The 21,891-nt window shown below is 45.1% G+C and overlaps 1 protein-coding gene across 3 annotated transcripts in view; it reads right to left on the reverse strand.

Annotated features, from left to right (window-relative positions):
- Positions 1-21,891, reverse strand: part of XPO6 (exportin 6) — a 108,221-nt gene that overhangs the window by 9,541 nt on the left and 76,789 nt on the right. For all 3 annotated transcript variants that reach the window (XM_012104315.4, XM_004020858.5, XM_060406222.1), the window contains exons 12-18: positions 20,967-21,036; positions 14,756-14,915; positions 11,605-11,697; positions 6,443-6,587; positions 4,478-4,624; positions 3,375-3,564; positions 523-678 (exon numbers count right to left, since the gene is read on the reverse strand). In XM_012104315.4, coding sequence (XP_011959705.2) covers positions 523-678; positions 3,375-3,564; positions 4,478-4,624; positions 6,443-6,587; positions 11,605-11,697; positions 14,756-14,915; positions 20,967-21,036 — 961 coding nt within the window. The remainder of the gene's footprint in view (positions 1-522; positions 679-3,374; positions 3,565-4,477; positions 4,625-6,442; positions 6,588-11,604; positions 11,698-14,755; positions 14,916-20,966; positions 21,037-21,891) is intronic.

The following is a 21,891-nucleotide window of genomic DNA, read 5'->3' on the forward strand; positions in this document are numbered from 1 at the left end:
CCTGGGCCGTTAAATGGACTAACTGCTGAAAATATTGGTTACATTTAGTGTGGCTGCACTTCCAGATCTCAAAAATCATCTGTAGAGTATGTTCTGGCTTCAACCACATACACCTGGGGGCAATTAGTGAGCATGTGCTGACTGAGAAGCCCTGGTATTTCTCTCACAAGACTGACAGGACCACAGTCACTGCTCAGGAGAGCCAGGCCAGCAGACCCAGAGACCGAGAGCGAGCTTCTCTGAGCGATGGTGACAGAGTGCAGGGAGGGTTAGCATCTCAGCAAAACTCATCTTGCCACATAATAAATAAGTAGAACTCCCAGAAAAAGTTCTATGTCGGCCCTGGAATAACGCCCCATCCACTGCTATGTTCCCAAGTGACTGAGCACCTCATGACGTCACTGCCCTCAGCCCACACCTCTAGTCTGCGCAGCCGACTGACTCAGCCTGCCCTACAGGGCTAGGCAGGACTCTGGGCCCTGTCAGTACCACCCAGCAGTGGGGCCCGCAGCCAGCTCCTACCTGACTGATGGATGAAAGCTGGAAAGAGGGCCAGGGAGACCTGAACGGATTCCTGCAACGACTGATAGCAGATCTGTCGGGACTTGGTGGATTCCCCAGAGATATTCTCCACAATGTCTTCTAAGACACTAAGTGTCTGGTGGATGATCACTTTGGCTGCAAACCGAAAGTGAGCGGCAGGTTATGACTTGTCTGAGGAGAAAAGCAGAGTAAGAGGGAACACCAAGAAGGGGACGAAATCCGCAAAGGTCTTTCTCTGAAGGACAGTCGCACAGAAGCTTCTCTCGACTGCGTTCTCAATCTCTGTCTGGATCTCTCTGTATCTTCTTTCTCTTCTGTTCCCTTTTCACTGTCAGGACTCCAACTGCCTGCCAGCCAGCCTGCTCAGTGTTCTGCCTCTATTCTGCCTCTTACCACATGAAACATCTCCACAGAGAAGATGGAATGTCCCTCGGGTTTGGGGTCCTGGACTTGAGACTTTAAGATGGTGAACAGACTAGTGAGGATGTGAGGGTCGTAAGGGCACAGGTGGGAATGGACACATGCAGATCGAGCCCTCCCCTTCACCTCCCAGTCTGACTCCAGCCTGATGGCCCACACAGGACCCGCTGAGCGCACCTGCTGCTGCCGCGCTAATCGACTGCCTGATCAGACCTCGGTCTCCTGGGGCTGAAAATATATGTAATTACTGATATCGCCAAGGCTGCATACTGTCACCCTGCTTATTTAACTCATATGCAGGGTACATCATGAGAAACGCTGGGCTGGAAGAAGCACAAGCTGGAATCAAGATTGCTGGGAGAAATATCAATAACCTCAGATATGCAGATGATACCACCCTTATGGCAGAAAGCGAAGAGGAACTAAAAATCCTCTTGATGAAAGTGAAAGAGGAGAGTGAAAAAGTTGGCTTAAAGCTCAACATTCAGAAAACGAAGACCATGACGTCTTGTCCCATCACTTCATGGGAAATAGACGAGGAAACAGTGGAAACAGTGTCAGACTTTTATTTTGGGGGGATCCAAAATCACTGCAGATGGTGACTGCAGAGATGAAATTAAGACGTTTGCTCCTTGGCAGGAAAGTTATGATCAACCTAGAAAGCATATTAAAAAGCAGAGACATTTCTTTGCCGACAAAGGTCTGTCTAGTCAAGGCTATGGTTTTTCCAGTAGTCATGTGTGCACATGAGATCTGGACTATAAAGAAAGCTGAGTGCCGAAGAATTGATACTTTTGAACTGTGGTGTTGGAGAAGACTCTTGAGAGTCCCTAGGACTGCAAGGAGATCCAACCAGTCCATCCTAAGAGAGATCAGTCCTAAGTGTTCATTGGAAGGACTGATGTTAAAGCTGAAACTCCAATACTTTGGCCACCTGATGCAAAGAGCTGACTCGTTTGAAAAGACCCTGATGCTGGGAAAGATTGAGGGCAGGAGGAGAAGGGGACGACAGAGGAGGAGATGGTTGGATGGCATCACCGACTCAGTGGACATGAGTTCGGGTCAACTCCGGGAGCTGGAGATGGACAGGGATGCCTGGCGTGCTGCAGTCCATGGGGTGGCAGTCTCGGACACGACTGAGCGACTGGACTGAACTGACAACAAGAGTCAAGACAGGCCTGCAGGGGGAGCTATTATGCCCTTCCATGCATTGCCAATCACTCCAAACAGGCAGGTGTTACCCACTTCACCCAGCAGGAAGAAGAAAACTACTCTTCTTCCTGAAGACAAGCCAGCTAATCAGAGACTGTTAACAGCCCAACCAATGAGAAGCCTTCAAATTTTGACCTCCCAGCTTCTTTCAATGGACTCTGGTTATTACAGACCCTCTCAACCCCTCCCTTTGCCCTAAAAGAGAAAGTGCCCCTTCCTAGCTCTTTGAATTTGCCTGTGGTCTGCCACAGTCCTCATAACCTGAGAATTGCAATTCCTCTGGCTATTCCTGAATAAACCTGCTTTTGTTGGTAAAATAATTGACTATTACCAAAGCTGACAATGACAAAATGGTTAAAAGGGTTACTTTCCAAAATACTAAAAATGATGAGATTTAAGAGTTCCCTTTTCCATCTGTATACCACTCTAGTATTTTTGTATAATGAGCTTGTGTTAATATTCTTAATTGTAAAAGTAATGTACTTTAAAAAAAACATTCAGTATATATTACTAATATGTCACAAAGCATTTTTGTTGACATTATCCAGTAATGTTCTATTATTTTCTCACTGTGAAGAGACAATTTTCAAACTATTTCTGTAATATGTTATTTCAGGAAGATTGTTCAGAGAAATCTGATGCCTTCTACTTGAACAACTGAATTCTTTTTCCTCCTTATTTAATATAAACAACTAAACTTGAAGATACCAAGCTTAATCACTTTTAAAGATACAAAAAGCTCTTTCAAAGCCTCTAAGACATTTATATTTTGAGAAAGGTTAAAAACAGTCAAAAGATAGTTTCCTATTTCCCAGTGTGGAGAAGTCAACTGCTTTGACTGTTTATACAAGTACCTGAGATGGATCAATAATCACTGAAGGGTTTTTACCCACAGAAGTCATCATCAAATAGGGTCTTCAAATCAAATAGGGTCTTCAAATGGATGTATCTCTTACTGTTGACATTTTAAATAAGAGACGGGCACCCTGCATTCAGGGAATAGGTCCATGTGATGTGTTCACTGAATTCCACAGGTAAGCACGGTTCTACCTGAGTCAACTCTGTGGCTGAGCAACTGGGTGACAGTGGGCAGATTAGTTCACCCATGAGCCCCAGATGCAAAGCCCATCTGCTACAAAGGAAGAATGATGCCAGCTCTACCTATCTCCCCAGGCTGCCCCTGCCTTGGGGCCACTTACTGTCATCCAGGGGCATCTTCCTCTGTGGGGTGACAGCAGTGGGCTTCAGACTGCGATAATCCCGGGACAGCGCAGAGATGAGGCTGGCATGGTTCATGGAGCGCACAGGCCACTGCTGCTCACTCTCTGGGAGGTTTGGCCACGGAAGCAGCAGGATGTTCGAGAGGGCTCGGCACACCAACACCTGAGCCTGGAACAGACCCGAGGGTATCCATCCAGCATAAGTTTACGACCAACGTGGACAGCAGAGCGGCTGCACCTGACATGACCTTTGACACTGACCACACACACTGAGCTCAGGCCTGGGGCTCCTTTCTTAAAACCTGGGCCTGGGACTTGGGTCCAACTTGAACAATCCAGGAAGGAGAGAAAAACTGAAGAAACACCACCAAATCTGGGCCAAGCACATCTGAAGGCCAGCCTCTATCATCATTCTTACTGCTGGCACTTACCCTCTAATTCGTTGCTTGAAGCGTTAAGAGGGGGAGAAATCACTGATACTGAGTCTAACCTGTCCCTCGGCCGCCTGCTCCTGATACCCTCCACCAAGAAGCTACTCAGAACACTGCTGTCGAGTCTTTTACACTCAATGTGCCCTTAGGGACAAGTCAGAAGCAACACATTCACAGTCCAGGCACTTTTAAGTAACTGCTTTGACGCCCCTATGACCCTGCCCCCATTTCATTGCTTTAAACTTCTAGCCTGAGCCTCCCAGAGGATTGTAAGAGAATATACTTGTCTGGAGTGTCTCAACCCTAAGAAAACAAACATTTAACAATAAAAACAGACTGTTTAAACCACAAAGAATACAAAGAGGACTCTCCCAGCACCAGCCAAACTGCCAGTTCTCAAAGCACCATAATCACCAGGCCTGTCGGGAGGAACTTTTTATGTCTGAATCAGCACACTGACTGTGTTGAGAAGGAAGGTCTTAACAAGAGAGCACTGAGGCTGCATCAGTGTCATACATGTAAGAAATCCACATACGCTGGCAGGGCCTGTAAGCTCTAAGTACAAGATGAAAAGTTAGATTCTTCTTCCTCAGCCTCTCTGAGCCTGAGCCACATGGCTCTGGGGACCCCAGGGGAGCCCTGAGGCCTCACCTTATCGACAAGTCGCTGGGCAGAGGCATCAGTGATCCTGTTGAATACTTTCTGCACTGCAGGGATGCTGATCAGAAAGACAGGTCGCACAGTGGTAGCCAGTGAGACCAGTAAGTGGCACGCAGACAGCAGCAACTTATCTTGGACCTGGGGAGGGAAGAAGACATGTCAGCTCACAACATCTCCTGTGAGACTGGTATTAGAAGAATTTGATGAGGCAACCATGAGCTGAATAGGGAGGCTTGATGCCAAACTACATCAACTAGAAAGTGAAGTCACTCAGTCGTGTCCGACTCTTTGTGACCCCATGGACTGTAGCCTATCAGGCTCCTCCGTCCATGGGATTTTCCAGGCAAGAGTGCTGGAGTGGATTGCCATTTCCTTCTCCAGGGGATCTTCCTGACCCAGGAATCAAACCTAGGTCTCCCGCATTGCGGGCAGACGCTTTACCGCCTGAGACACCAGGGAAGCCACAACTAGACTCTGTCTCAAAGAAGTTTTCCTATGATGATGCCCAGTAACAAGGTTTCCTCTTCCCTGACACATCCACAGCTGCTGCCCTCAAGCCAAGACCGTCGTCTCTAATTTTCTAGCTCTCAGCCATGAACTCAGTCACTTCTCAGCTCCTGAATCTACAGTGGCTCCCTGTCAGCATTTAAACCACATGGCAAACTCCTTGGCATATCATCCAAACAACTGGGGATCGTTCATCTGACTCTTCTTACTCTAGTCAAGCAGAGATCTCTCTTAACCTCCCATTCTGCAGTCCATCAATCACACCAGGCTTGCCTACTTCCTTCACTTCAACAGGCCAATCAAACCCATGGTTTAAGGACCATTCTATCCCTTTCAAGTTATCTGGCAAAAGTGAAGATGCTTCAAAAAGAGGACCAGATGCTAGTAAGACTACAGTCCAACAGCACACCAAAGAGCCAGTGGTATGCAGAATAATTTAGAAAAATTACATAATTTCCTAAAACCGCAAAATATCCCTAACCTTTGAACCCTATAATCCCAGTTATTCTAACCAAATTACCTAAAAGGATAAAGCTACAGTCATGAGTACACACATTTCAAAACTATCTGTAATGAATTGTTAACAAATGGGACACAATTTAAAAGATCGGCGATGGATAGGTGAATTCTCAAACCAACCCCTCACAGGATTATCATAACTCATTTACAAATTACAATTATAAACACAACAAAAATTTATAGAAAACAGCACACTGTTCTGTTAACAGTGGTACAGAATGCCATATGAGTAGAACTACCAGAAAAAGAAGAAAAAAGGAAAAGAAGTATCTACATGCTTTAGTAATATAACTTGGTGGTTTCCTTAGAGGACAGCTTAGAATCTATCAAGTTTTACATGGATAGAACCTTAGACCCAGCAATTACACTTCTAGGAACCTATCCTCCAAGGATGTACATACAAGGGTCTAATTTCCAACAAAAGAAGAGCTATCATACACCCCCACTACAGAATAGCACTGGCCAGCTTCACACTCTACATTTGTTTGCCACATGTAAAGGTCTCCAAGGCACACTGTGACACAAAAGAAGATATTAATTTATCTCCAGCTGTCTACAAACATTTACCTATGTGTATGAGACCCGGAAAAAGTCTGAAGGCTATGCAACAAACGGGTGACAGTGCTTACCCTGGAAAGGAAAATGTTTTGGAGGAAGGAATTAGAGAGTACCATAATTTTCTAGCCTATACATTTGAATAGTATTTTACTTTTAGACAATGAGCATGTATTCATGGGAGACTTAGAGAACTGCACGAATAGGTATATTTGAATTCATATGGGCTAGAACTGAAAAGGAACGTGAAATGGCGCACAGTTCTATCACGGCGGCAAGACTGGGTCTCATATTATGTGGCATTATAAATGGGTATATGAAGAGGAGGACAGATGGGGAGTTAGAGAAGAGATGCAGCCTTCGCTGTTTCAAGACCTTGGTGGTGATGAGAGGTGTGATTGCATCCATGGTGGTGGAGATGAGCGAAACGAACTGCTGGGTATTCTGCCGATGTGCCTCGCTGCAGTACTGTGCGAGCCAGTGAGAGTAGGCCTGTAGGGCAGCCAGGGACTGAGCATGCCTGCGAAGAGAGAGAAGACGCGATGTTACAGGTTAAGGTCAGAATACATCAGCACTAAATCTACTTTCACAGGAGGAAAGAATTCCACCCATCGCATTTACCAATCTACACCACGTGTGACAGGCTAGAAATCTTCTCCTTGTGCCCTAAGGACCTAAAGTTAAAACCCGTCATCTAAATATTGCCACCACTGCCTGGAACCCAGAAGGCAGTTAGCAAACGTCTATCAGATCTCATTCAATCTTTCTGTGACACACATGGGGTCAGGTGAAATAATGTAAATAATAAAACCAGAATCCAAGAATTCAAGTGATAATGTGTTAGACTGGGAAATAGTAAAAATTTTATACCCTAACTACAGACCGGGACGTAGAAAACTACCAGGAATTAGAGCTTTACAAATAAGCTTTGATACAAGACTCTCAGCTTTAAGCTTCCATCACACCATACATGGTATCTGGCTGAGGCTTGAAGGAGCAAAGACTACAGTTTCTGCCGATGTTGTACTGTACCATACACACGACAAAATATACATCATCAGTTCAGTTCAGTCGCTCAGTTGTGTCCAACTCTTTGCGACCCCATGAATCGTAGCACACCAGGCTTCCCTGTCCATCACCAACTCCTAGAGTTCATCAAACTCATGTCCATCGAGTTGGTGATGCCATCCAGCCACCTCATCCTGTCATCCCCTTCTCCTCCTGCCCCCAATCCCTCCCAGCATCAGAGTCTTTTCCAATGAGTCAGCTCTTCATGTGAGGTGGCCAAAGTACTGGAGTTTCAGCTTTCGCATCAGTCCTTCCAATGAACACCCAAGACTGATCTCCTTTAGAATGGACTGGTTGGATCTCCTTGCAGTCCAAGGGGCTCTCAAGAGTCTTCTCCAACACCACACTTCAAAAGCATCAATTCTTCAGTGCTCAGCCTTCTTCACAGTCCAACTCTCACATCCATACATGACTACTGGAAAAACCACAGCCTTGACTAGACGGACCTTTGCTGGCAAAGTAATGTCTCTGCTTTTGAATATGCTATCTAGGTTGGTCATAACTTTCCTTCCAAGGAGTAAGCATCTTTTAATTTCATGGCTGCAGTCACCATCTGCAGTGATTTTGGAGCCCAAAACAATAAAGTCAGCCACTGTTTCCCCATCTATTTGCCATGAAGTGATGGGACCAGATGCCATGATCTTATTTTCTGAATGTTGAGCTTTAAGCCAGCTTTTTCACTCTCCTCTTTCACTTTCATCAAGAGGCTCTTTAGTTCTTCTTCACTTTCTGCCATAAGGGTGGTGTCATCTGCATATCTGAGGTCATTGATATTTCTCCCGGCAATCTTGATTCCAGCCTGTGCTTCTTCCAGCCCAACATTTCGCATGATGTACTCTGCATATAAGTTCAATAAGCAGGGTGACAATATACAGCCTTGACGTACTCCTTTTCCTATTTGCAACCAGTCTGTTGTTCCATGTCCAGTTCTAACTGTTGCTTCCCAACCTGCATACAGATTTCTCAAGAGACAAGTGAGGTGGTCTGGTATTCCCATCTCTTGCAGAATTTTCCACAGTTTACTGTGATCCACACAGTCAAAGGCTTTGGCATAGTCAATAAAGCAGAAATAGTTTTTCTGGAACTCTCTGGCTTTTTCAATGATCCAACAGATGTTGGCAATTTGGTTTCTGGTTCCTCTGCCTTTTCTAAAACCAGCTTGAACATCTGGAAGTTCATGGTTCACATACTGTTGAAGCCTGGATTGGACAATTTTGAGCATTACTTTGCTAGCGTGTGAGATGAGTGCAACTGTGCGGTAGTTTGAGCATTCTTTGGCATTGCCTTTCTTTGGGATTAGAATGAAAACTGACCTTTTCCAGTCCTGTGGCCTCCAAAAAGTTAGTCTCTCTCCCCACCCTACCCCTCCCAAACACACAATTTGGGGAACTAACTTGTCTAGACTATAAGAGTTTTCCAAATTTGTTGGCATATTGAGTGTAGCACTTTCACAGCATCATCGTTTAGGATCTGAAATAGCTCAACTGGAAATCCATCACCTCCACTAGCTTTGTTCGTAGTGATGATTCCTAAGGCCCACTTGACTTCACGTTCCAGGATGTCTGGCTCTAGGTGAGTGATAATGGTGTGAGATAATCACACCATTGTGATTATCAGGGTCGTGAAGATCTTTTCTGTACAGTTCTTTTGTGTATTCTTTTACATCATAAAAGCTCACAATTCACCAAAGAGAATAAATCTTTCAAAAAGTGAGGCAGCTGTCCCAGAGCTTACAAAACACCAGACCTTCTAATAAACATAAATGGGTAATTTCTCCCGTTTCTGAAAAAATTATTAAGTAATTTTTTGGATGGGGTGATACTTTGAGACTCCATAAATAATTAACACCCTCCACAACAAATACCTGTTGAGAATCCATGAGTAAATCATTCTTAAAACTTGGTGGTTGCAAACGAGGGATTTTTCTAATTCTTTTTCTTTTCATTAGCTATATTCTTCTGTAAAAAGAACTTTCTCTCCCCGATCTTCTTTTCTAATCATACGGATGCTGTATATTCAATATATTGTAACTCCTTATCATTCTTATTCTTTCTTGATGATCACATCATCAAGTTGACCAGGAAGCACCCTTTCTAGCTGACTCCCATGTCCTTTTCATACACTCCCAACCTTCCCAATTGGCTCAACAAGATTTTCCAGGGTTAGCCTGCCCCAGACTTGTAGCATTTCTCCAAGGAGCCCTGATTCCTTTTGGTGGAGAATGTATCTCAGAAACCAAGAGCCTGAATACTAAAGGGAGCACTGTTTCTGTGGTGTCACTGCTTCTAGGATCTTTCAGTGGAGAAGCAAGGACACAGCAGACACTATTTAAAAATCAAACTCAGTATCAGTAATTCCAGGGCAAACCAACCTCTAAGGGCTTCTAGACATGACGCAAGAAGGACACACCATCACATATATAACATTCTTGCTAAAATGTTTAACCTTGATCTAACACAGACAAAAACTAGACAAATCAAGATTTTTAAGTTTTTCTTAAAAAAAAAAAAAAATTTTAGATGTGCATCTCCAAAAAGTAAGTCTCTCTCCCCACCCTACCCCTCCCAAACACACAATTTGGGGAACTAACTTGTCTAGACTATAAGAGAAACACATAATGAGATTCATTAGTTAGAACCTGGATCTAAAATATATACATCTATAGATACATACGTATAAAGGACATTCCTGGGACAATTAGGTAAACTGGAATATACCACCAAATAGATATGTTTAAAAACAGGAGATGACATTACTGCCCCCATGGAAGGTTTTGAGTGTTAATAATGTATTATGGTTATACAGAAGAACGCTCCTAGGAGATAAACGCTGAAGGATATAAAGGTGAAATGATGTGTTGCCTGCCCTTTATTTTCAAATAGTTCACGCAAAAAACATGTGTGTGTGTGCACGTGTGCAGGGCTTCCCTGATGGCTCAGCAGTAAAGAATCCATCTGCAGTGCAGGAGACACACGTCAGATCCCTGGGTCGGGAGGATCCCTTGCGGGAGGAAATGGCAACCCACTCCAGTATTCTTGCCTGAAAAAATCCCATAGACAGATGAGCCTGGCGGGCTACAGTCCGTGGAGCCACGAAAGAGTCAGACAGCTGAGCCGCTGAGAATGCACATGCAAATATGTATACAGAGAGAAGCAAAAACAGAAAAACACACACACACAGCAAATGTGGCAGAATACTTGTCAATAACGAATCGAGCTTCAGAGTATAGTGTATGGGTGTTCATCCTATTACCCTCTTTTCTATAAATTTGAGCTTTTCCAAATTAAAAAGGTAGGTAAGAATAGGTTCTAAACACCTTACAGTAAGAAACTATAAATTTAGGGATTTTGCTATTCACAGTGACAAAACAGTTATTTTGTATTTTATCTTAAGAATCCATTGATCAAAAAGTACAAAAAGAAAGGAGAAAGGCATCAAAGTCTGTCCTGTGAAAGGGGTGTCTCAGAATTTCTGCCAATCTTTTTACATTTATACAGTTCCTTAAGCCTGAAGGAAACTTCCCAAAATTGTGTGCAAGGCGTGTTTATGAGCAAATTAGCCTCTTTCTTGGAAGAAGCTTTCTCTAAATTCTCAAACAGGAGAGCAATATTTAAAAAAAAAATTTTTTTTAACCACCATAGTAAATGAGACTCTTTTTCTATGTATCTAATTTGAAGCTCCAGAATGCTCTAGAACAGGGATCAGAGACTTTTTCTGCAAAAGAGTCAGAATATAAATGTTTGTTTTTGTAGGCCATCCACTCTCACCCAGAACTGTTCAACTACTCTGCCACTACAGTGCAAAAGCAGCCATAGGTAATATGTAAATGAATGGGCAGGGCTTTGTTCCAATAAAGGTATTTTAAAAAGCTAGCACAGGGCTGAATCTGGCAGAATGCCTCTCCAGCCGAGAGGAGGCCTTCCGGGCAGTGACCTCTGGGAGAGGGCCCCATCTCCAGTCCCCATTCCTTCACCCCATCTCTATGTCACTTTCCTAATGGCCTCCCACCGTCGATAATGTTTCTCAGTGTGGTCCCTGGGTGCCTGGTTTCAAAGTCACTTAGGGTTCTTGTTTAATATGCAAACACCCAAGCCTTGTACCATCCTGCTGTCATCAGAATCTCTAGGGGCAGTTTCAGTCACTGGTCTCCCACCACACCAGCTGCTCCCCACACCCCTACCTGTGCGACTCTGCACCACTTCTGTGTCTCGGCATGTGCTATTCTTTCCTCCTGAAATGCCTACTCCATACACCTACCCTCTGCTCCCAGCTCTCATCTGCCTGATGAATGCCACTCACTCCAGCCACCCCAGTCCCCAGATATAACAAGCTTTCTCTCTTTTGAGGTTTGGAGACGGGAGTTTTTCATCTTTTCACGACAGCCACTACAGTCCCTTTTTATCTATAAAGCCATTTGGGGGCAGAGAACAAGTCTTTCTGAGAATACACAAACATCTAACTATACTTACACATCAATGAGATCAGGCTTCAATACTGATGGCACAGCAGTCTCAATGTTGTACAATTTTATCTGAGATCCATACAAAGTGACTTTGACCAATCTGTTGGCAAAGAAGAATTGTACGAATGAGGCCACGCTCAGTTTGTGGACTAAAGCAGACAAAATGGACAAGGTATCAACAAAGGTCTTGAGGACGCACTTTTTTCCAATCAAAAAAGAATCAAGACCAGGTTTTCAATTTTATCCCAAAGATGTAATCTGAGATATGCATAAAGATTTATATACTAAGACACAGTCTAAAGCACTACCTACAGTCTCAAACTTTTTGAGAACAATATAAATATCCAATAGACAACATAACATAATACATCCAACAACATGATTAGAATGGAAATTGTTATTGTATGTGTACTTTATCACAATTTTAAAAATGGAAAAACAAATGTTTCAGGTAGATAGACATATGATAAAGAAAATACAGCAAAATTTAACTGTAGAATCTAGGTGATAGGTACATGGGTATTACCTACACAATTTTTTAACTTTCTGAAGATATGAAATGTTCATGATACAACACTGTGATGGGGTTGGGAAAGGGAGGACACAAAAGCTTTTAACGTAGATTAAGGTATGTTTAATTTTCAGCACAATTCTTTAAGAAGCAAGTTATTGAGCCCACTGGTTGCCCAAGGGCTCACTACATACAAATGAACATTAAATACGGCCAGCTCTACTGGGAAATGGAAGACTGCTCTTCCATTAGAGATACTCCTTTCTGAGTAAACATTAAAAAAAAAACCTAGAGACTTGGCTAAGTTCCCTCCGTGCCTGCTCTATAAGGAACCCTGGACTCAGGTCTGCGGGGCATGCCAGGGAAGATGGTGTGTGTTTTGCTCCCTCAACCCAACAGCGCAGAAGGTCTCAAACTTCACTGAGCGAAGAATCAACTGGGGAACTAGTTATAATACAGCTTGCTGGTGCCGCCCTACAGACGCACACTGCAGCTCTGAGGGGGTCTAGAAATGTGCATCTCTAAGAGCAACCATGGGACTCTGATGCATGGGGTCCATATTTTGAAAAATATTCCTCTCTGATAGGGGCAGAAAGAAGGATTTTATTATAAAAAACCACAAGCTTGAGTCACAAGTTATTCAGGGTTGGAGAGCAGTCAGAAAGAGGTATTTCCAGTAAGCCAGGAACTAAGTAAAAGAGTCAGGGGTTCTCATCTGAAGTTCTAGGAAGTGGGGTATGGTGGTGGTGATAAGTAGGCATCACAAAAGTCACCATCAGTAAGTAATACACCAATGAGTGCCCAGTGTTTAATTCTTTAAATTGGTTTACACTCATACAATATGTGTACAATTTACTGGTGTTAAATATATTCGTAACATGCAACTACCCCCATCATCTATCTCCATGACTCTTTCCATCTTAGAAAACTGAAACTCTGTATCCATTAAACAGTAACTCTCCACAACCCCTCCACCCCTGGCAACCACTGACTTTCTGTCTCTATCATTCTGACAACTCTAAGTACCTCATAGAAGTGAAATCATACAGCTTGTGACTTGATACTCTTCACTTACATTCAACAGCATTCTTTAATGTTCCTCCACACTAAAAATGAACTTCTAAATGTGTCTTTTAATATTTCTATGTTTAGCAGTCTTGATACTAATATTCTGTAACCGACAAGTAAAAATGCTACTGATGACAGTGGCTATAGCCATAACAAAGAGGCTTCTCTCACACTTTATTCTAAGTGAAGACAAAAGAGCCAAGTGTGTTTAACTACTGAGCCTGCAAACCTAAGCAATGCAGAAAGATGTATATACATAAGGACCTATAAAATAACAACCCAGAATCTCTGAACAGTCACCTCCCTATGAAGCCGAAATGACTGATGGACACAATACATGGCTTAAGTTTAAATTCAAAAAATATAGACTTCAGACAGAAAGACATGTTCTGTTTCTACTATCAGAGGAAACAGGCCTAGCGTAGGAAGAAGAGGAAAAAGAGCTTGAAGTAGAAGCTTTGTGTCTGGAGAGAGCTCAGCATTTGGGCTCAAGAAACTGGTAAAAGTCCATGTGCAGCCTCTCATGCACTGCACGGTCTGAGGCAAGGCACTCGCCCTCTGGGACACAGTTTACTCAGATAAAGTGATAATACCTGTCCCTCAAAATATAGAAAGAAAATGGACAAAATTACTTTCTAAAATCTCCTATTACTGTAAACTGCTTTTCTTATTAACATTAATCTGGATTTTCAGATTTATCTAAAATTCTCAGTCATGTCTGCTTTTAAGCCAAGAGTAACAAAGAAAAGTCTGGCATGCAAGTAAGCTGGCCTGGGCCCTAGCTCCCCCTAGTGTGTTACCAGTGACATAGCCACTGTGCCGACGAAAGAACCAGGTGTCTCAACTTTGGGCTGGATCCACACCCACCTGGTTTTGATCTAATCTACTTGCTGGTTACCATGAAATGACCTGAACGTTTTGTCCCTTTTATTTTCAGCAAATGACGTTGTAGGTGCCTGAGTTCATAAGAAGGGAGAGGGAGGACCTCAACAAATGCAGCCGTAAAGCCTGTGAGGGCCCCTCGAGGAAGCAGCAGTAATGGGGGCTCCGTGCAGGGAAGGCGGGGGTCCGCCCCGCAGTCAGGCTTGGCGGCTGCCCTGCTTCCACTCCTCAGGGCCCTAAGAGGACTGCAAGAACTAGGCCCACTCTAACAGGAGCAGAGGAAGACCGCTCCGGCATCTGGCTGCCTGGTCAAGAGTGCAGACTGCCTACTTGTCTGTCCTCTTATTAACAGGGCTGTCTTAACGTCTCTTTATGACCACACCTGGTTTCTCTTGAGGTTACTCCTGTCTTTAAATAGAAGCTCTTCCATGAAATCGCAGCTTATCTTTACCATGTGCTACATACTAAGCCCCAGGCTCAGGGCCTTACCTCATATAAATCTCACAATAAACCCACAGGATACTATGTCCACTCCATTTTACCAGGACCTGAATGAAGTTCAGAGAAGGGCAGTAACGCTCCACACCCCTGTGTGCGGCGGAGCCTCGAGTCACCTGCACAGGGCAGAGCTGCCTGGCCACCACAGCACCGCATACAAGCAGGCAAGTTGAGTTGCATGCTGGAACTGCCCACCCACCTCTCCACTACTGTGAGGGCGTCGCTGAAGCGCGCGGCGAACACGTCCCCAGTGAAGTACTCGGCCAGGCGGCCCGCGGCCTGCAGCAGGGAGCTCAGGTCTCTCAGGGAACAGTGCAGGCGCCGGCAGTCGTTCTCCGCTGTGATGTTCAGCCTGGGCCCTGAAACAGAACGCCTCAGGTGGTTTTTCAACAGGAAGAACATGCTCTAATTCCCACTACAGATAACTGCCTTTCCATATGGTTCAAGGGATTCTCAAGGGAAAGGTCCCTCTAGTCAAAGGTATGGTTTTGCCAGTAGTCATGTACGATGTGAGAGTTGGACCATAAAGAAGGCTGAGCACCAAAGAATTGATGCTTTCAAACTGTGGTGTTGGAGAAGATTCCCAAGAGTCCCTTGGACTGCAAGGAGATCAAACCAGTCAATCCTAAAGGACATCAACCCTGAATACTCATTGGAAGGACTGATGCTGAAGCTGAAGCTCCAATACTTTGGTCACCTGATGCCAAGAGTCAACTCACTGGAAAAGACCCAGATGCTGGGAAAGATTGAGGGCAGGAGGAGAATAGGGTGACAGAGAATAAGATAGTTGGATGGCATTACTGGCTCAGTGGACATGAGTTTGAGCAAACTCCAGGAGACAGTAAAGGACAGGGAAGCCTGGAGTGCTGCAGTTCATGGGGTCGCAAAGAGTCGAACACAACTTAGCAACTGAACAACAACAAAGGATAAGTAACGGGGCTTCCCTGATGGCTCAGTGGTAATAAATCCGCCTGCCAATGCAGAGATGCGGGTTCGGTCCCTGGGTTAGAAAGATTTCCCCCAGAGAAGGAAATAGCAACCCACTCCAGTATTCTTGCCTGGGAAATCCCATGGACAGAGGAGCCTGGTGGCTACAGTCCACAGTGGTCACAAAGAGTCGGACACAACTGAGCACGCACACACACATGGACAGGCAACACAGTAGAGAGGAAGAAGGCAGGCTGACACCTAAGAGCTGGGGGGATGAGTCAACAAGTTCGACGCCACATAGATTTCCAAGTGATGAGGCTGGAACAGAGCCCAGGACAGCCCCAAAAGGGGGACAGGAGCCTGGAATGGGGGACAGGAGCCTGGAATGGGGGACACTGTGGCCAGGGCACTGTGACAGTGGGTCATGCCCCGAGGGGCCAGAGGACAAAAGGAAGGAGGAAGAGCCGGTGACAAAGCGGCCCCGACCTGCCAGACCACCTGCCCCCCTGCAGCACTCCCCACGGAGAGCATAGCCTTGGCGCAGAAACGTCCCCCAGCAGGATTATCAGCCTGCAGGCAGCCCCGCCAAGACCATGAGATGGGTGGCTAAGGAGGGTGGGCCAGCTCCCAGGGTCAGGGCAAAGGGGTGAGCACCCCACACTGCCAGCCAGAGGAGCCCACAGAACACACAGAGCAAGCAGTGGTTGTGGTCGTGTGCAGTCATGTGAGGGGAGCGGGGCCTCTGCACCCTCCTCTCCCGGTTAAGAAAAGCACCACCAGCACACACCTTCCGGGCGTCAAGGCTGTCCAGGGCCACCACTATGCAACCGAAGCCCAGGGTCAACTAAAACCTGCCAGAAGAGGGGTTCCGATTCCTCATCAGGGGCCCCTCCCTCTCCCTGCACACACCCATCCTCATCACCCACACAGCTCTACCCCAGTAACTTGTTTTCAAATTTTGCACTGTACTAATTCTCAGCATGAAGGGAAAGAGCCTTTTTCTCTATTAAAAACCAACCAAAACACCAGCCTACATCAAGTTTCCCTCATGGATGGGCATGAGACAGCTTCAAAGTCATCCTCAAGGGGCCAGCCTTCCTCCCCTCTGCCCCTCATCCACACATACATCTGGCGCATGGCCTTCCCCAGCAATGGCCCCTCAGCCTCTTCCTGGACCCCTCAATAGAATGCTAGGGCCCAATGTCTCCTGAGGGAGTCTTCCACCTTTGGATAGCTTGGCCAGAAACACAGGGGTCTCCCTGATAATTCCTCCTATCATCCCCTGGTCGCACCTCTGTCCATTAAATTCTCTAGGCAAGAATACTGGAGTGGGTTGCCATTCCCTTCTCCTGGGGATCTTCCTGACCCAGGGATCAAATCCGAGTCTCGTGCATTGCAGGTAGACAATTTACTATCTGAGTCACCAGGGAAGCCCTTCCACCCTTTCAGGGGAGAACAAAACACAAGCTTAATTTAAGCCTGCTGACACATGGCAGTCTTGGGGAGATGTGGAGGGAGGGTCACATTCTTGCAAATCTCCTCTTGGCTGAAATACACGCCTGGTCCCTTCTGTTTTCTGTGCTCAGCCCCTCTGCAGAATCCTGGCCATTCTCATCACTCTTGTTTAAACCTGCCCTAATTTTTCTGATAAAAAAGCAGTCCTAGAATGAGAAACAGCCTGTGTGTGTTTTGAACTATTGGTTTGAACCACATTAATTTGCTGCTATTTGACTGTTTCTGGCCTACAGAACCATGGTAATTCATAGAGTTCAACTCAACACTATGTGCCATCCAAGGTTCAGATCAATCAAAACGGCAGCTGCTTCTTTGCTGATGTGTCTGCAACGCAGCCAAACACACAGGCAGTAAGTACCCCAGATCAGTCTCTAGCCCTGACCCCCAGCCTGGAAACCTCATACTACCATCACCACAAAATCATGCAAGGTAACCACACTGCCACCTGAGGGGGAAGGCCAGAGTTCCCACTGTGAAAGGCTGTTCAGATCAATCCACATTTTATTCTGTTTGGCTGAGGCTTAGTTTCCTCCTCGCTCCCATCAACAACACAGAACATCCACACAGTGGAACCTGCAGGTGAGGACACTGAGACGTGTAGGTTTCAGAGACAGAAGATACCAGGGCCACACCAAAGTCCAACCTTCCATAAACCACGTTACCCTGCAGCTGTCTCGACAGATGTCCCCTAAGCCACACCAAAGAACAGCCCACGGGACTTCCCTGGCAGTCCAGTGGTTGGGACTTCACCTTCCAAAACAAGGGATGTGGGTTCAATCCCTGGTCGGGGAACTAATATCCCACATGCCTCACAGCCCCCCCTCCAAAACAAAACAAAACATAAAATAGAAGCGATACTATAACAAATTTAATAAAGACTTTAAAATGTTCCACATAAAAAAAAAAAAAAAAAACCTTAAAAAAAAAAACACAAAGAACAGCTCACTGGAAAGTTACTGCCCTGTAAAGAAACATATTAAGACTTTGCTGTCTAAAGCAGGGGGTGTCAGTTTGATCCCAGGTCAGGGAGCTAGGCGTCCACATGCCTCGGGGCCAAAAAAAAAAAAAAAGCCAAAACATAAAACAGAAGCAGCTGTGTAACAAATTCAATGAAGACTAAAAATGGTCCATATTTTTTAAAAAAATAAATTCAGTCTTTTTTTGGTGGCGGGGGTGGTGGACTGGGCAATAAAAATATAAAACTTAGCACTTAAGGTATTCCATTCAGAGAGAACAATAAATGAACCTAAGCAGAACCAAGAATTTAAGTCCAAAAGTCTGTATCATAAGCAATCTCTTAGGCAGGGAAGCCTGCACAGTTAAACAAAAAAGTTAGCAGGACTGCTTGGAGCAGAAATATTGCCCCAATGGGGGAGGATCTCGGTGAACAGCGGCAGAAGCCAAACACCTACAGGACAGACCCTTCAGGACATGTAAGGACACAAACGCAGCACCAGGGGCACAATGACTGATGAGGGGGTGACGCAGACCACAAGCAGTGCAAAAGACAGCCAGCCAGGGCCAAGATGACTGCCAGGGTAGAGGAGGCGCAGTGACAGCACGCTTTGCTTTGGACTTTACCAAGGAAGCGGAAGCAGGGGGATCAATAGAAGTGAGTAAAGAGTAAGACCCCCAGGAACTTCCCTGGAGGTCCAGAGGCCAAGACTCGGAGCCCCTAATGCAGGGGGCCTGGGTTCAACCATGGTCATGGGGCTAAGATTGTATCTGCCTCACAAACGTAGCCAGGGGAAAAAAAAAGTAAGGCTTCCATCACTCCAGAATTCAGGCCAGGAGAAGGTAAATGCAAATGAAAGGAATGAGCCCAAACCCACTGGGGAAAAGAACGCAGTTTCTGGTAAGAGGCAGTAAGGCTGACTAATATAGCATGAAGGTTATGTGAGGGGTAAACGACCATGGGAACCAAGGAACAAATCGTACTCAGAGTTTCCATTTTTTAATAGCCTTTGCGTTGGAAACTTGGCTTTTGCTTCATCATGGATAAGAAAGCTCATCTTAAAACAGGAAATAAGTATTTCTCTGGCCTGAGAGGGTCTGCCCCTTGAGTATATGCCCCAAGGATCAGTGCTTGGGATGAGGTTTAGAAATGACCTGGAAGAGCCAAGTGTACTGTGAAATTGACAGCAAACGGGCTGCGACGAGAGCAGGCCTACAATACTTCATTTAGGGAAAAATCAATCAGATTATCCTTCTCGGACGAGAAAATCTAAGTTATGAGATAAAGGACTTGGGAATCACTGCAGACTGCCACCTGAAAACAGACTCAATGTAATGTTAAAAAGTCAGCTACTAATACTGACTTTAGGTATCTATTCTGGGAGGAAAAGAGTACATGCTCAATTTTATCTTTAAGATCAATAATAACTTTTTTAGGATCCTGTGTGTGTGCTCAGTCTGACTCTTTGCAACCCTATGGACTGCAGCCCACCAGGGTCCTCTGTCCATGGAATTTTTCAGGCAAGGAATCTGGAGTGGCTTGCCATTTCTTCCTTCAGGGGATCTTCTCAATCCAGGGATCAAACTTGTGTCTCCTGCATCTCCTGCACTGGCAGGTGGATTCTTTACCATTGTGCGACTTTAGGGTCCTGAGTATATTCTAATTTGAACAAGAGCCCTGAGGGAGAAAACATTACAGTATGATTTTTTCCCCAAGAATTTTTTCCTAGATTTTGGAAATATCTGCAGCATCTGTACACAGTCCAAAGACTTCCATGAATGTTGATGGCATATCATACAGGCACATTTGCTTTGAAAAGTAGTCTTTTTAAAGTTCTACAGAAGTTGTTCTTACTCGATCTACACAAATCAGGGTCTAGAGTTGAGGCATGCCAAGCCCGTCAACCTCCTGGGGCCCAGTGGGTTGTTTATTGGTAGAAGCTAATCTGGTCATGGAAACAAGCAGTCACAGGCCACCAAGAAGGGCAGCCTCGTAAAGAGCCTCTTGGGGAGGCTCTGCCACAAATAACAAGCTCATCCAGGCGCTAGGCTGTACCCCAGGCAGCTGTGTGCCAGGCTGAAGCAGCAGTTATACGAGAGGGGCAGCTGGCCAGGGCCAGGGTAACTCCTGCAAGGAAAACTGTGCGGGCGTATGGGTGGGTGGGCATGTGTGCAGCACAAGTGTTTGCAAGCACTTGGTTAAGTTCCTATGTGTCTGTGCTTGTGTCTATGTGTGTGTGTTTGTAGCACAAATGTGTTTGCAAGAATGATGTTCCTGGTGCTTTCGGCTGGCAGAATGAATATCAGATTTTGGCTAATTCAACTTTTTATCGCTTCCTAGTATACCCTCCTGGGACTAGCGCCACAAGCTATGTAACCCTAGGTAAACTAACATCTCTGAACATGAATTTCCTCTTTTGTAAAACAAGAGAACTGTGATTAGTACTTACACCTCACAGGAGAGTTGAGAGAATTAAATAACAAGAACAAATAATATGGTGCCTGGCATGCAATACCTCTTCTACAAACAAGCTATTATTATTAACAAAATAATCCCAAAATGCTAACCTTAAACCCCCAACTGGAGAAACCTGCCAACAGCAGGCCAAAGCCTTTCCAAATGGCTACAGTCAGGGCCACTGACACAGGAGGGCTTAACAGGTGGCGCAGCGATAAAGAATCTGCCTGCCAGTGCAGGAGACACAAGAGAGACAAGTTCGATCCCTGGGTCGGGAAGATCCCCTGGAGAAGGAAACAGCAACTCTCTTTAGTAGTCTTGCCAGAATAATCCCATGGACAGAGGAGCCTGGCAAGCTGTAGTTCACAGGGTCACAAAGAGTTGGGCACGACTTGGCAACTAAACAACAACGCTGACACAAGAGAGCTGACAATCGCCATGATCGGCTCTGCCAGGTCGTCTGCTGCAGAGCTTGCTCCCAAGTCCTCCCGGGAGGATGATTTTTCAGAACCTTTTTTCTGAACATTAAATTAGAAAATAAAAGACAGCTTACCTGACCCTGAAGTAACTATAAACTGCTGTAACCCCAGGTAAACTTCTAAATTGTCCTGAAGAACTGGGAACTGAAAACAAAGAAACAGAAGATTAAAAAAAACATAAATGCGAATTTTAACAGCATTTCAACATTGAAAGAAGTACCTGTAGTGGGAGGAGCAGGGTAAAAAACTTTTCTCTGGGAGCCTTTACACACAGCTAAGAGGTGGCACCCCTCAGCACCTCCCACCCCCAAAGTCTTCTACAATTAAAACCACCAGTTAATACTTGGAATAAGAAAGAAAATAACGCACTAGTTCCATACTTTTCTAAATAAGGCTCTACGATTATTATGACAATTATGTCCTTAAAGGAAGATATCAAGCCCCCAAATGATCTATACTTTCTAGAGCTCTAACACAGGACCCACCTCCCTTCAAGTCCAAGGAAAACCCTGCCCTTGAAAAAAAGCGCAGTTAAGCCTTATTTAAGTGCTTGATAGAGTGAAGAGACAGCCAAATTATTTGTACTCAGTTTGCCTTACTCATTTAGCAGACAGGACCTTCATAATCAGAGCTCTATCTTTTCTTCCTAAAGCTGCTAACTCACCAGTAAGATAAAATTAAGACGTTATTGTGACAGGTCCCCACGAAAGGCAGATGGCAAAGTAAGATGGCACTCTCCATGAGAGAACACAAGACAGCTGGGCGGTGCAGTGCAAACCCGACCCCAGTGAACTATCCTGCCTTCAGAGGAGACGTGGACTTAACGAAATCCCTTCAAATAACAAGCATCACTTGGCGAATGCAATCAGTCCTTATGACATAAATACAGACACAAAGTGCCCAGTAAATAATCTGCCAACAGTTTTGTGAGTTTTACGAACGCTAACTTTCCAACAGTGTAATTTTTATAAATAAATCTTCCACTTGGCTTGGCCACTT

This window comes from Ovis aries, chromosome 24 (assembly GCF_016772045.2).
Source record: "Ovis aries strain OAR_USU_Benz2616 breed Rambouillet chromosome 24, ARS-UI_Ramb_v3.0, whole genome shotgun sequence".
In the NCBI taxonomy this organism is placed as follows: Eukaryota; Metazoa; Chordata; class Mammalia; order Artiodactyla; family Bovidae; genus Ovis; species Ovis aries.